Source organism: Diadema antillarum, unplaced genomic scaffold (genome assembly GCF_040938485.1).
Source record: "Diadema antillarum isolate AM-2024a unplaced genomic scaffold, OU_Dant_1.0 seq00000791_RagTag, whole genome shotgun sequence".
Lineage (NCBI taxonomy): Eukaryota > Metazoa > Echinodermata > Echinoidea > Diadematoida > Diadematidae > Diadema > Diadema antillarum.
In genome coordinates this window covers 640,498-654,840 of record NW_027271678.1, presented here as the reverse complement: position 1 = coordinate 654,840, position 14,343 = coordinate 640,498, and the positions used below count along the sequence as shown (strand labels likewise).

The window sequence follows — 14,343 nt, the reverse complement described above, 5'->3', positions numbered from 1 at the left end:
ATATGTAACCGGCTCTTCTGTCCATTCTAAATTTTCTAAACAATTTACTTCATTAATATTAATATTCAATGGTAATATTTTTGTTTTTTGAAAATTCAACTGTAACCCAGCATATTCACCAAAAACTAATACCTCTTGGATTACAATGTTACCCGACTCTACCGAGTCAACAATTAATGTAGCATCATCAGCTAACTGTGAAATACGTATATCATAAACATCACGGGACGGATCGTTATAAACCGGTATACTAATACCGTGTATATTAATGTTAGAACGTATACATATACGTGTTGCCATTACTTCAACTACTAAAACAAATAATAACGCTGATAGGGGGCAACCCTGTCTAATACCCCTTTTAATCTTGAATACATAAATTGTAACCCATCCATTATTGATAACCTTTACCATTACATCTGTATATAAAACATGTATCCATTTAATAAATGATTCTTTAAAATTCAATCTTTTTAAAACCTGCAAAAGAAACTTATGACTCACACAATCTAACGCTTTTTGAAAATCCAAAAAAAATAAGTATACCTTCCTTTTTAAATACATGACAATAATCAATAATATCTTGAATCAATCTACAGCTGAACGCCCTTTTATATAACCAGTCTGATCACATGAAACTATTTTATGAATAACTCTTTGTAATCGCTGAGAGGCAGGTTTTAATTTTGTAAAGGCGCCTCCCCTTCACCGAATTCCTGGATCCGCCAGTGTAATGCAAGCATTGAGTTTCGAAATTTGTGGTTGACGCAATCATGGATGGATAGGGGACTCATAGAAATAAAAAGAAAAAATGTGGGGGGTGTGGAAGGCTTTAATTTTGTAAAGGCCCCTCCCTTTTACGGAATTCCAGGATCCGCCCCTTTAATGCAAACGATGGGTTTTGACATTAACAATCGCCGATCGAGAGGGGGCGCATCTCTCCTGTGGTGCCCCCTCTCTATATTTTGTCAACGCAACAGAAATAAAAATAATAAAATGGGGGGGGGGGGGGGGGGGTCTCGCCAGCCTTTGATTTAGTAAAGGCGACTCCCCTTCACGGAATTCCTGGATGCGCCCCTGTAAGGCAAGCAATGAGTTTTAACATTTGTGGTTGACGCAATTGCGGATCGAGCAGAAATAAGAAAAGAAAATGGGGTAGGGTTGCGGCAGCTTTAATTTTGTAAAGGCGCCAAGAGCCCTCCCCTTTACGGAATTCCTGTATCCTCCCCTATAATGGAAGCAATGAGTTTTGACAATTGTGGTTGACGCGATCGCGGATCGAGAAGGGGGCGCATCCCCCTCTGGTGCCCCCCTCTCTTTTTTCTTTACTTAAAACAATAGAAAAAATGGGCGTGGGGGTGCGGCAGTTCTAATTTTGTAAAGGCGCCTCCCCTTTACGGAATTCCTGTATCCTCCCCTATAATGGAAGCAATGAGTTTTGACATTTGTGGTTGACGCGATCTCGGATCGAGAAGGGGGCGCATCCCCCTCTGGTGCCCCCCTCTCTTTTTTCTTTACTTAAAACAATAGAAAAAAATGGGCGTGGGGGTGCGGCAGTTCTAATTTTGTAAAGGCGCCTCCCCTTTACGAAACTCCTGGATCCGCCCCTGTGACGCGTTATGACATTTGCAGTACGTTTGCAAATTTTGACATTTTGTGGTCGACGTCTTATGACATTTGTGGTTAATACTATTTTGACATTTGCGGTTGACGCAATCGCTGATCGAGAGGGGGGGGGGGGGCGCATCCCTCTCTGGTGCCCCCTCTCTATATTTTGTTAACGCAACAGAAATGAAAATAAGAAAATGGGGGGGGGGGGGGTCTCGCCAGCCTTTGATTTAGTAAAGGTGACTCCCCTTTACGGAATTCCTGGATCAGCCCCTGTAAGGCAAGCAATGAGTTTTGACATTTGTGGTTGACGCAATCGCGGATCGAGAAGGGCGCGCATCCCCCACCTTTGGTGCCCCTTCTCTTTTATAATCAAAACAATAAAGATAAAAACAAAAAAAATGGGGAGGGGTACGGCAGACCTGATAATTATATTGTTAAGGCGCCTCCCCTATACTAAATTCCTGGATGCGCCCCTGTAATGCAAATGATGGGTTTTGACATTAACTTGTGGTTGACGCAATCTCAGATGGGGGGGGGGGGGGGGGCGCAGCCCCCTCTGGTGCCCCCTATCTATTCTTTTTTTTTTTTTTAACGGCAGAAATAAAAAGAAAAAATGGGGTAGGGTTGCGGCAGCTTTAATTTTGTAAAGGCTCCTCCCCTTTAAAGACCAGGCGTCCACTAGGGCACGGACAAGACGCGGACAAGCCCCGGAATGCAAATTTGGTATTCCGCACTCCTTCGGGAACCTGTCCGCACGTTCCTGAACGTGTCTGCTCACTGTCCTAAACATGTCCGGGCGTTTCCGTACCTTCGGGAGAGAGAACAATTTCCGCATCCAAATTTTGATCGAGACCAAAATTTGGACCCGGAAATGAACTTCCTGACACCTTCGGCGTCTTGTCCTGACGATGTCCTGAGGATGTCCCGCTTGTCCGGAACCCTTCCGCTCCTTCCGCACACGCTCCGGAAAAAATCCCGCGGTGTGGGGAAGCTTCCCGAATGAAAGCGGAAGACACCAGGAATGTTTTAGGACAGCGCGGAGCCGATGCGGATCTATATATGCAAGTGTCCGGAACCTATGCGGAAATTTGTGATCCAGACACGAATATGTCGACACTTTCCGCGAGCGTCATGCCAATGAAACGCAAAATGAGCAAGAAGGGAGGCGAGGCCCCCATGCAAATATCCCCATCACAGGCACACCTTTCGTCTAGTGATGAAGAACAGGTAAATCTAAGGAATTACCGGTCCCAGAAGGCGAAGAAGAAGGTAGTATAGAGACTGTGCCAAAAGCAACCAGAAAGAAGTGAAATCAGAACCCTAACATCCTAGAAAGTTTGTGTTGATTTGATCTTTTCAGAAATTATTTTTCATCTGAGTGACTTTCCTGGTTCCTATTACTTACTATAGTACATTTTCCTTTATGTTGTTTTCGTACTTTATTTGCAAACAAACTAGGTTGTCCCATGTGACAGCCCAGCTGAAAAATCACAAAAGTAGGTGGAAGTACATTCAGAAAAAAAAGCATAGAATTTTTGGCTAAATGTTAATATATTATATAAACATGAACAAGTTGTTATTCATACGTAAATGCTTTCTAATGATACAACATATTAGAACAAAAGACAAATTCACCACACTAAAAAGCATGAATTCGATTGCAAAGATATACCTGTGGTCTCATTACAATGTAATATCTTTGAAGCCCAAAATAACAATGAAAGCTAAAGATGATGGAGGACAATGGAGAATTATCTGTCACTTCAAAATTCAAGTGAAATGAGAGAAAAAGCAATAAATCATGAACTCGAAAAAGTGTTAAATTTCTGTCTTTCTTTTGTTTTTTGGTTCTTTTTTTTTTTTTTGCTGAGTGTATATATTTATGTACACATTAAGCATCACAAATCATTTCAGAAATATTCTTTACCTGAATGATTTTCGTAGTTGTTATTACCTAATAATTTTTTTCTTCTCTTTTTGTTTTAGTTGCAAATAAACTCGATTGTCCAATTTGACAGCCCAGCTGAACCCCCCCCCCCCCATGAAAAAAGGAAATTAAAGTATAGGTTAAAAATATTTCCACATTTTTACACTTCATTGACAATAGGCTAGTAAGCTCTAAGCATGAAAAAAAAATTCTCGGACTTGAAAATGTTCAAAAGTGATCAAAATAAGAGAGGGTTAGAGATGCACAAGGGTAAAAATGAGAGAAAGAAAAACAAATTTAATGATTAGGATCATTTTGGCATGCTCTACAGAAGTATCAGACAAAACATGGATATACTTCACGATGGATAAAGCACAGGTCTAAAAAAGGGAACAAAGAATATATATGTATATATATATATATATATATATATATATGTAACAAAACTGCAAAAAAGTTCATGCTGTATTCACCAACGGTAATAAATAAACCATTGGTGAATACAGCATGAACTTTGTTGCAGTTTTGTTACTTATCTTTTTATCTTGCCAACACGTGGACTACCTTATCAACATGATATATATATATATACATATAATATGTATACATTTACATTTTTATGTATATTGTATATATATATATATATACATATATATATGTATATACATTTACGTTTTTATGTATATTATATATATACATATATATGGTTCAAAAAGTTTGCGAATATCATCCATGTGACTGTAGGCAGAGAAAAAATTGTTCTAACAGATGAGACAAATTAAAAAGAAAAAAGAATGATTTGTCAGCCGACATGCAGACAATCCTATTCTTCGACTTTTGGTGGTCACATTCAGTTATCAAATAATATTGACCAATCATATCAATGTAATATCAGCAGCTACTGCGGAAGCACAACAAGGAGCATCAATGACTGCTAGCAGTCAAATGAGGAAAAGTCAAAGTCAGCGCCAAATTTATACCTTTCCATTTTCCTGGTATTGTCCGCAGTTTGTCCGCATGCCTAACTTGTGTTGTCCGGAAGGCATCCTGATTGTCCGCGTTCATTCCTGGTGTAATCCTAGATGTTTCCGCGCTGCCCGGCTACGATTAGCATATTCCAAGGTATTTCGCGCTCTTCCGGAGTGATTCCTAGGAATGTCCGCAGTCAGTCCGCGGACAGTCCGCGGACAGTCCGGGGACAGTCCCAGGAATGTCCCAGGACAAGCCGATTCACAAAGTTATTCCGCGTCTGTCGCGGACAGGATGCCGAAATAACAAAATTTGCTTCCGCAACCCTTCCGGGGCTTGTCCGCGCCCAAGTGGACGTCCGCCCAAATTAACAGCGATCCAGGTGAACTAACTTTTTGTAAATCTTGGTGAAAGCAGACAGACCTCTTGTAAAGCCCACTAATGTCAAAATCGACCACTAATGTCAAAACAACCACAAATGTCATAACACGTCGAGACAAATGTCATAACAACCACTAATGTCATAACACGTCGACGACAAATGTCATAACAACCACTAATGTCATAACACGTCGACGACAAATGTCAAAACCAGATTAACCACTAGAAACACGTCGACGACAAATGTCAAAATTTCCGTTTTTACTGCAAAATCAATGTCATAACACGTCGACGACAAATGTCAAAATCGGATTAACCACTAATGTCATAACACGTTGAAGACAAATGTCAAAATTTTCAAATTTACTGCAAATGTCATAACGCGTCACAGGGGCGGATCCAGGAGTTTCGTTAAGGGGAGGCGCCTTTACAAAATTAGAACTGCCGCACCCCCACCCCCATTTTCTATTGTTTTAAGTAAAGAAAAAAAAGAGAGGGGGCACCAGAGGGGGGTGCGCCCCCTTCTCGATCCGCAATTGCGTCAACTAAAGGTCAAAACTCATTGCTTTATAGGGGCTGATACAGGAATTCCTACTTAAGACCAGGCGTCCACTAGGGCGCGGACAAGACGCGGACAAGCCCCGGAATGCAAATTTGGTATTCCGCACTCCTTCGGGAACCTGTCCGCACGTTCCTGAACGTTTCCGCTCACTGTCCTAATCATGTCCGGGCGTTTCCGCACCTTCGGAAGAGAGAAAAATTTCCGCGTCCAAATTTTGATCGAGACCAAAATTTGGACGCGGAAATGAACTTCCTGACACCTTCGGCGACTTGTCCTGACGATGTCCTGAGGATGTCCCGCTTGTCCGGAACGCTTCCGCTCCTTCCGCATACGCTCCGGAAAGAATCCCGCGGTGTGGGGAAGCTTCCCGAATGAAAGCGGAAGACACCAGGAATGTTTTAGGACAGCGCGGAGCCGATGCGGATCTATATATGCAAGTGTCCGGAACCGACGCGGAAATTTTGTGATCCAGACACGAAAATGTCGATACTTTCCGCGAGCGTCATGCTAATGAAACGCAAAATGAGTAAGAAGGGAGGCGAGGCCCCCATGCAAATATCCCCATCAAAGGCACACCTTTCGTCTAGTGATGAAGAACAGGTAAATCTAAGGAATTTCCGGTCCCAGAAGGCAAAGAAGAAGATAGTAGAGACTGTGCCAAAAGCAACCAGAAAGAAGTGAAATCAGAACCCTCACTTCCTAGTAAGTTAGTTTTGATTTGATCTTTTCAGAAATTATTTTTCATCTGAGTGACTTTCCTGGTTCCTATTACTTACTATAGTACATTTTCCTTTATGTTGTTTTCGTACTTTATTTGCAAACAAACTAGGTTGTCCTATGTGACAGCCCAGCTGAAAAATCACAAAAGTAGGTGGAAGTACACTCAGAAAAAAAAGCATAAAATTTTTGGCTAAATGTTAATGTATTATATAAACATGAACAAGTTGTTATTCATACGTAAATGCTTTCTAATGATACAACATATTAGAACAAAAGACAAATTCATCACACTAAAAAGCATGAATTCAATTGCAAAGATATACCTGTGGTCTCATTACAATGTAATATCTTTGAAGCCCAAAATAACAATGAAAGCTAAAGATGATGGAGGAAAATGAAGAATTTTCTGTCACTTCAAAATTCAAGTGAAATGAGAGAAAAGGCAATTAATCATGAACTCGAAAAAGTGTTAAATTTCTGTCTTTCTTTTGTTTTGGTTTTTGCTGAGTGTATATATTTAAGTACACATTAAGCATCACAAATCGTTTCAGAAATATTCTTTACCTGAATGATTTTCGTAGTTGTTATTACCTTATATTTTCTTCTCTTTTTGTTTTAATTACAAATAAACTCGATTGTCCAATTTGACAGCCCAGCTGAACCCCCCCCAAAAAAAAAAAACAAGTAAATTAAAGTAGGTTAAAAATATTTCACCACTTTTACACTTCATTGACAATAGGCTAGTAAGCTCTAAGCATGAAAAAAAAAATTCTCGGACTTGAAAATGTTCAAAAGTGATCAAAATAAGAGAGGGTTAGAGATGCACAAGGGTAAAAATCAGAAAAAGAAAAACAAATTTAATGATTAAGATCATTTTGGCATGCTCTACAGAAGTATCAGACAAAAATGTATATACTTCACGATGGATAAAGCACAGGTCTAAAAAAAAGGAATAAAGAATATATATATATATATATAATATATATATATATATATATATATATACCCGTGAAATTTCTCGGACGTGTCATAGACGGCCGCCTTGACGACAAAGTCGCTCGTGAAGACGTAATCGTGGAGCTGACATCTTTACTGAAGATTGTCGACAAAAGCCACCTAACAGGCATGATGAAATGCTGGATATACCAACACCTCATCGCTCCAAAGATTCAGTGGAAACTGCTAATATATGATGTTCCATTATCCCAGGTGGAACGCATGGAGGTGTGTGTTGCCGTAAAGTTACGGAGATGGTTGGGAGTGAGCAGAATTCTAACCGACATCGCATTGTTCTGTCATCAATCGAAGCTTCATCTGCCGATGGAAGGTTTAGTATCATCTATGAAGAAGACGATAGTCAACGCGACCCAGCAACTTCAACAAAGTTCAGATGAAGTAGTTTCGAGAATTCAACCGAAGGTGAGGTGTGGTCGCAAGTGGAACCCAGATCTAGCCATTGAAAGGGCCGAGGGCGCCCTTCGCATGGAAGACTTGGTACGAGGTCAGTTCGGACGTCAGGGCCTAGGATCAGGTCAAATCAGAAAACCAGTTTCTAAACTTAAGCCTAATGAGCGCCGCGCGGAGATCGTCAGCTTAGCTGTGAGGGAACATGACGACATCCAGTATGTCCGCGCGGTCCAGATGTCGGTGCAGGGGGCATGGACTTCGTGGGAAAATGTGCGACAGAGAAAGCTTTCATGGAGAAATCTCTTCGACACGAGTCCTAGACTCCTTCAATTTCTACTTGGCGCGACGTATGATACCACACCATCACCCGTTAACCTAAAACGATGGGGTATAGCGCATGAAGACTCTTGCAACCTGTGCAAAGAGAGAGCCACCACTACACATATTCTCGCGGGATGCCCCACGAGTCTCGGACAGGGAAGATACACTTGGCGGCATAATCGAGTTCTGCGCGTTATCGCCGAGGCATGTAGCAATCAAATTGGACAATGCAACACCAAACCTATTCCAGCCAAACGATGTCATGTGAATTTTGTGAGGGAAGGTGAACAAATCAAGACAAAATCACAGAGGGCCTTTTCTTCGTGCTTAGATGAGGCAAACGATTGGAAAATCTTGGCTGATCTAGACAAGAAACTTGTCTTCCCTCAAATTGTTTTCTTCACCAGCCTACGCCCGGATATCGTGATATGGTCGGAGGAAAAGAGGCAGGTGTTTATCATTGAACTGACTGTACCAGATGAAGCAGGCATGCAAAGAGCTCGCGAGAGAAAACGTGACAAATACGAATACCTCGTTTTGGAGATTCAAAAACGGAGATGGAAGGCAGACCTTTGGACAATAGAGGTCGGCTGCCGTGGATTCTCCAATGGGTCTTTAGCCTACGTCCTACGACGTCTAGGTTGTGGAACGAGGACGACAAGGAGAGTAGAAGGAGAAGCATGCAGCCGTGCTGAGAGGGCCTCGTTTCACTTGTGGTTGATGAGAAATGAGACTCAGTGGTCCACGCCTACCTATATGACGTCATAATACCTACTCAGAGACAATAACCATGGTGCCCAACAACGCGAGTACAACTGTGGCAACGCGCGTACAACTCTTGCAACGCGCGCGCATGGTTTCATCACCTACTCAGATCATTTGAAATGCAGGTTAGTTGAAAAATCCGTTCGGCCAGGAGCAAACGTATTTTGTACGTTTGCTTCAGAAACGGATTTAATTTTACATCTTTTTCGCACCCTGGCCGCTGACGAAGAGTGCGACTACCTGCTTGTACAATTATGACTTGCGAGCTCCTCCGGCAGGAAGGAGTTTCCTGAATTTGCCGTTTTGGTTTTTCATATATATCATTTTCTGTTCGATGGATCAGTGACCACCAAGAAAGTTTGGTTGACGACCAGGAAAAGACTGATTGACAGCGGGAAAGACCGCTGACAACCGGGAAAGACCGGTATTATTTCGATGGACAAGCAAACTCAAGAAGATGTCATACTGGCTGGGACGTCGCCCAGGATAAAAAGGTCCCCGGATTCTTATGTTGATGACCTGGAAGCGAACGATGACAACGATTTAAGCCTGCTGGTTTCATCGACAGAAATGATCATATGTGATAGATGTAAACGCCAGTTTAAAGGAGTGAGAGGTCTGAAAATACACAAGAGCAAGACACAGTGCGGTAAGTCTCAAGACCGTTTATTGCCTGTCAATAGTAATTCGGAGCTAGTTGATAGTTTGGATCAACCCCACAATACTCATCAAAAGCTGTTTGAGATTAAGGATCGAAAGGTCTTGCAGAGTCTGGAACGTCGCTCTAACATAAATTGGCCGAAGATGACAAATTCACCGGCTTGGACTGCATTCGATGAAGATGTTACTAGAATAGTAAAATCTTTTATGTATGGCACTATTGAACAAAAGATTGAGAAATACAATACGTATGTCTATGCAGTAGCTGTAGAACATTTTGGAGTGAAAGTTGCAAAAGTTTCTCCACAAATACCTCAAATGAGCAGGAGAAATCATAGGCTGAAAGGACTTCGTAAGCAACTGAGGATTCTTCGTACTCGATACAAGAAAGCTCCCGACGCAGAGAAGAGTGGAATTAACAAACTTCTAAAGCAAGTGCACGACCAAATCCTAGACCTAAGGAGAAAGGAAAGAGCAGCGAAAAGAAGAAGAGAAAGGAAGCGCACACGAAAGGAGTTCATGCGTAACCCGTATCGCACAGGAAAGAAAGTCCTTAAACCTTCATGCGACTCCAAATCACAGCTTAACTGTAGCAAAGACGACTTAAATACTCATCTGCGTCAAACCTATTCAGGTAATGAAGAGGAGGAGTTTCAGGCATGGCCAGGAAGCGTTCCTGTGGAACCCCCAACCGAGCCCTTCAATGAGGAACCTCCTTCTTTTCATGAACTTCAGGACATTCTAAAGAAAACAAGGAACGCGTCTGCACCTGGGCAAAATGGAATCCCCTACAAGATGTACAAGAGATGTCCTCGCTTGCTTCGCTTGTTGTGGAGTCTTATGCAGGTAGTATGGCGCACGAAAAAGATACCAGTAATATGGAGAGTAGCTGAAGGAGTGTACATTCCGAAATCGGGATCTGCTAACGAGAAGACAATTTCTGACTTTCGTCCAATTTCGCTCCTTAACGTAGAAGCAAAACTGTTTTTTGCTATACCTGCAAAACGCATTGAGAAATACATGAGAGCCAACAAATATCTTGACACGACTATCCAGAAAGGTGGAGTTGAAGGTCATCCAGGTGTATGGGAACACATATCTACATTATGGGAGGTCATCAAGGATGCCAAAACGTCTCAAAAGAACCTCTCGGCTATTTGGTTGGACTTAGCGAACGCGTATGGGTCTGTCCCTCATGCAGCAATTAAATTTGCCCTGCAGTGGTACCACATGCCTCCATCGTTAGTCACACTCGTCGGAAACTACTACGCTGGACTTTATGCAAGGTTTTCAGTACGAGATTGGACTTCTGACTGGCAGCAATTTTCTATCGGCATCTTCATGGGATGTACTCTCTCTCCGATCCTCTTTGTTGTCACTTTCAACCTGCTGAACGATTTCCTGAAGCCCACACCCGTCACACAATATCGTCTGAAGGAAAAAGACTTCAAAGTTCCTGTACTAAAGGAATATATGGATGATATTACTATCCTCACTGCATCTGTCTCGTCTGCCAAGACGGTGCTAGCAAGGGTTAACGAGTTCATGCAGTGGAGCAAAATGAAGATCAAGCCAATGAAATCCAGGTCCCTTGTTATGGAGAGAGGCAAGGTTGCGGATATTCAGCCCTTCGAAGTAGATGGTCAACTTATACCAGGAGTACAGACTAAACCCGTGAAATTTCTCGGACGTGTCATAGACGGCCGCCTTGACGACAAAGTCGCTCGTGAAGACGTAATCGTGGAGCTGACATCTTTACTGAAGATTGTCGACAAAAGCCACCTAACAGGCATGATGAAATGCTGGATATACCAACACCTCATCGCTCCAAAGATTCAGTGGAAACTGCTAATATATGATGTTCCATTATCCCAGGTGGAACGCATGGAGGTGTGTGTTGCCGTAAAGTTACGGAGATGGTTGGGAGTGAGCAGAATTCTAACCGACATCGCATTGTTCTGTCATCAATCGAAGCTTCATCTGCCGATGGAAGGTTTAGTATCATCTATGAAGAAGACGATAGTCAACGCGACCCAGCAACTTCAACAAAGTTCAGATGAAGTAGTTTCGAGAATTCAACCGAAGGTGAGGTGTGGTCGCAAGTGGAACCCAGATCTAGCCATTGAAAGGGCCGAGGGCGCCCTTCGCATGGAAGACTTGGTACGAGGTCAGTTCGGACGTCAGGGCCTAGGATCAGGTCAAATCAGAAAACCAGTTTCTAAACTTAAGCCTAATGAGCGCCGCGCGGAGATCGTCAGCTTAGCTGTGAGGGAACATGACGACATCCAGTATGTCCGCGCGGTCCAGATGTCGGTGCAGGGGGCATGGACTTCGTGGGAAAATGTGCGACAGAGAAAGCTTTCATGGAGAAATCTCTTCGACACGAGTCCTAGACTCCTTCAATTTCTACTTGGCGCGACGTATGATACCACACCATCACCCGTTAACCTAAAACGATGGGGTATAGCGCATGAAGACTCTTGCAACCTGTGCAAAGAGAGAGCCACCACTACACATATTCTCGCGGGATGCCCCACGAGTCTCGGACAGGGAAGATACACTTGGCGGCATAATCGAGTTCTGCGCGTTATCGCCGAGGCATGTAGCAATCAAATTGGACAATGCAACACCAAACCTATTCCAGCCAAACGATGTCATGTGAATTTTGTGAGGGAAGGTGAACAAATCAAGACAAAATCACAGAGGGCCTTTTCTTCGTGCTTAGATGAGGCAAACGATTGGAAAATCTTGGCTGATCTAGACAAGAAACTTGTCTTCCCTCAAATTGTTTTCTTCACCAGCCTACGCCCGGATATCGTGATATGGTCGGAGGAAAAGAGGCAGGTGTTTATCATTGAACTGACTGTACCAGATGAAGCAGGCATGCAAAGAGCTCGCGAGAGAAAACGTGACAAATACGAATACCTCGTTTTGGAGATTCAAAAACGGAGATGGAAGGCAGACCTTTGGACAATAGAGGTCGGCTGCCGTGGATTCTCCAATGGGTCTTTAGCCTACGTCCTACGACGTCTAGGTTGTGGGACGAGGACGACAAGGAGAGTAGAAGGAGAAGCATGCAGCCGTGCTGAGAGGGCCTCGTTTCACTTGTGGTTGATGAGAAATGAGACTCAGTGGTCCACGCCTACCTATATGACGTCATAACACCTACTCAGAGACAATAACCATGGTGCCCAACAACGCGAGTACAACTGTGGCAACGCGCGTACAACTCTTGCAACGCGCGCGCATGGTTTCATCACCTACTCAGATCATTTGAAATGCAGGTTAGTTGAAAAATCCGTTCGGCCAGGAGCAAACGTATTTTGTACGTTTGCTTCAGAAACGGATTTAATTTTACATCTTTTTCGCACCCTGGCCGCTGACGAAGAGTGCGACTACCTGCTTGTACAATTATGACTTGCGAGCTCCTCCGGCAGGAAGGAGTTTCCTGAATTTGCCGTTTTGGTTTTTCATATATATTCGATAAGTAACAAAACTGCAACAAAGTTCATGCTGTATTCACCAACGGTTTATTTCTTGTGAAGAAATAAATCGTTGGTGAATACAGCATGAACTTTGTTGCAGTTTTGTTACTTATCTTTTTATCTTGCCCACACGTTGACTACCTTATCAACATGATTATAATAATATACATATATATATATACATATATATATATGTATATACATTTACATTTTTATGTATACTATAAAATATATTTATAATATATATGGTACAAAAAGTTTGCGAATATCATCCATGTGACTGTAGGCAGAGAAAAAATTGTTCTCCCAGATGAGACAAATAATTAAAAAAAAATGAGTCGTCAGTCGACATGCAGACAATCCTATTCTTTGACTTTTGGTGGTCACATTTATCAAATAATATTGACCAATCATATTAACATAATATCAGCCGCTACTGCGGAAGCACAACAAGGAGCATCAATGACGGCTAGCAGTCAAATGAGGAAAAGTCAAAGTCAAAGTCAGCGCCAAATTTATACCTTTCCATTTTCCTGGTATTGTCCGCAGTTTGTCCGCATGCCTAACTTGTGTTGTCCGGAAGGCATCCTGATTGTCCGCGTTCATTCCTAGTGTAATCCTAGATGTTTCCGCGCTGCCCGGCTACGATTAGCATATTCCGAGGTATTTCGCGCTCTTCCGGAGTGATTCCTAGGAATGTCCGCAGTCAGTCCGCGGACAGTCCGCGGACAGTCCTAGGAATGTCCTCGGACAAGCCGATTCACAAAGTTATTCCGCGTCTGTCGCGGACAGGATGCCGAAATAACAAAATTTGCATCCGCAACCCTTCCGGGGCTTGTCCGCGCCCAAGTGGACGTCTGCCCTAAAGTATAAAGGCATAACAAAATATTTTCTCACCGAGGTACAGGTGAACAGTTAATACAGTTCATGGTCGGTTACATGATTACGTCGTTGAGGCGATATTTCTACGAAAGAATTTCGTGTATAATACACTAACAATGACAATGAAATTACTGATGTCCAGAGAGCAACATTGTTTTCACAGCTTTCCTAAAAGAATACACGAACTTTAAACGTCGAATTTTTGAAGGAGGAGAGTTCCAAACATCGGGTCCGGCGATATTGTATATGAGTGCTATGAAGATTCGATTTCTTTATATCAGTAACTCGAATCCATTTTTCTTTGTATGTAAGAAATGCAAACAAAACTACATTTATGAATAGTAAAGTTGCCTGCCTTATGACCAATATGCTTGAAAAAAAGGAATTGTATTGCATTACCATGATTATTCATGATATTGTCAATCTATTACAGCAAGCTTTGTTGTGTTATCATCCCGCACTGAATAATCTTCCCCTGCTTTCATTTGGCTACTTCCTTGTGTATAGCCAATATGTTTCGTAGAAACAGGTTGGATTGCACTGGAATGATACGTCTAAAGTATTGTTTTGGTCAAATGGGTAGGAGCCCTGCTACCCATACCTTGGCCAGAGATATTTGAAATGGTGGTTTTATCAATCCCAGAATGCTATAG

General features: G+C 42.4%; 2 protein-coding genes across 2 annotated transcripts; both read left to right on the top strand.

Annotated features, from left to right (window-relative positions):
- The first annotated feature begins 7,490 nt into the window (after positions 1–7,490).
- Positions 7,491–8,666, top strand: LOC139739232 (uncharacterized). Its single transcript, XM_071649849.1, has one exon. The coding sequence runs from the start codon at positions 7,491–7,493 to the stop codon at positions 8,664–8,666; it is 1,176 nt and encodes a 391-aa protein (XP_071505950.1).
- A 1,677-nt stretch (positions 8,667–10,343) lies between these two features.
- LOC139739231 (uncharacterized) lies at positions 10,344–12,485 on the top strand. The gene has a single exon (XM_071649848.1). The coding sequence runs from the start codon at positions 10,344–10,346 to the stop codon at positions 12,483–12,485; it is 2,142 nt and encodes a 713-aa protein (XP_071505949.1).
- Positions 12,486–14,343: the final 1,858 nt, after the last annotated feature.

Bases quoted from the DNA above. Each gene is read 5' to 3' on its own strand.
- LOC139739232 (XM_071649849.1), top strand. From the start codon at position 7,491: ATGGAAGGTTTAGTATCATCTATGAAGAAGACGATAGTCAACGCGACC.
- LOC139739231 (XM_071649848.1), top strand. From the start codon at position 10,344: ATGAGAGCCAACAAATATCTTGACACGACTATCCAGAAAGGTGGAGTT.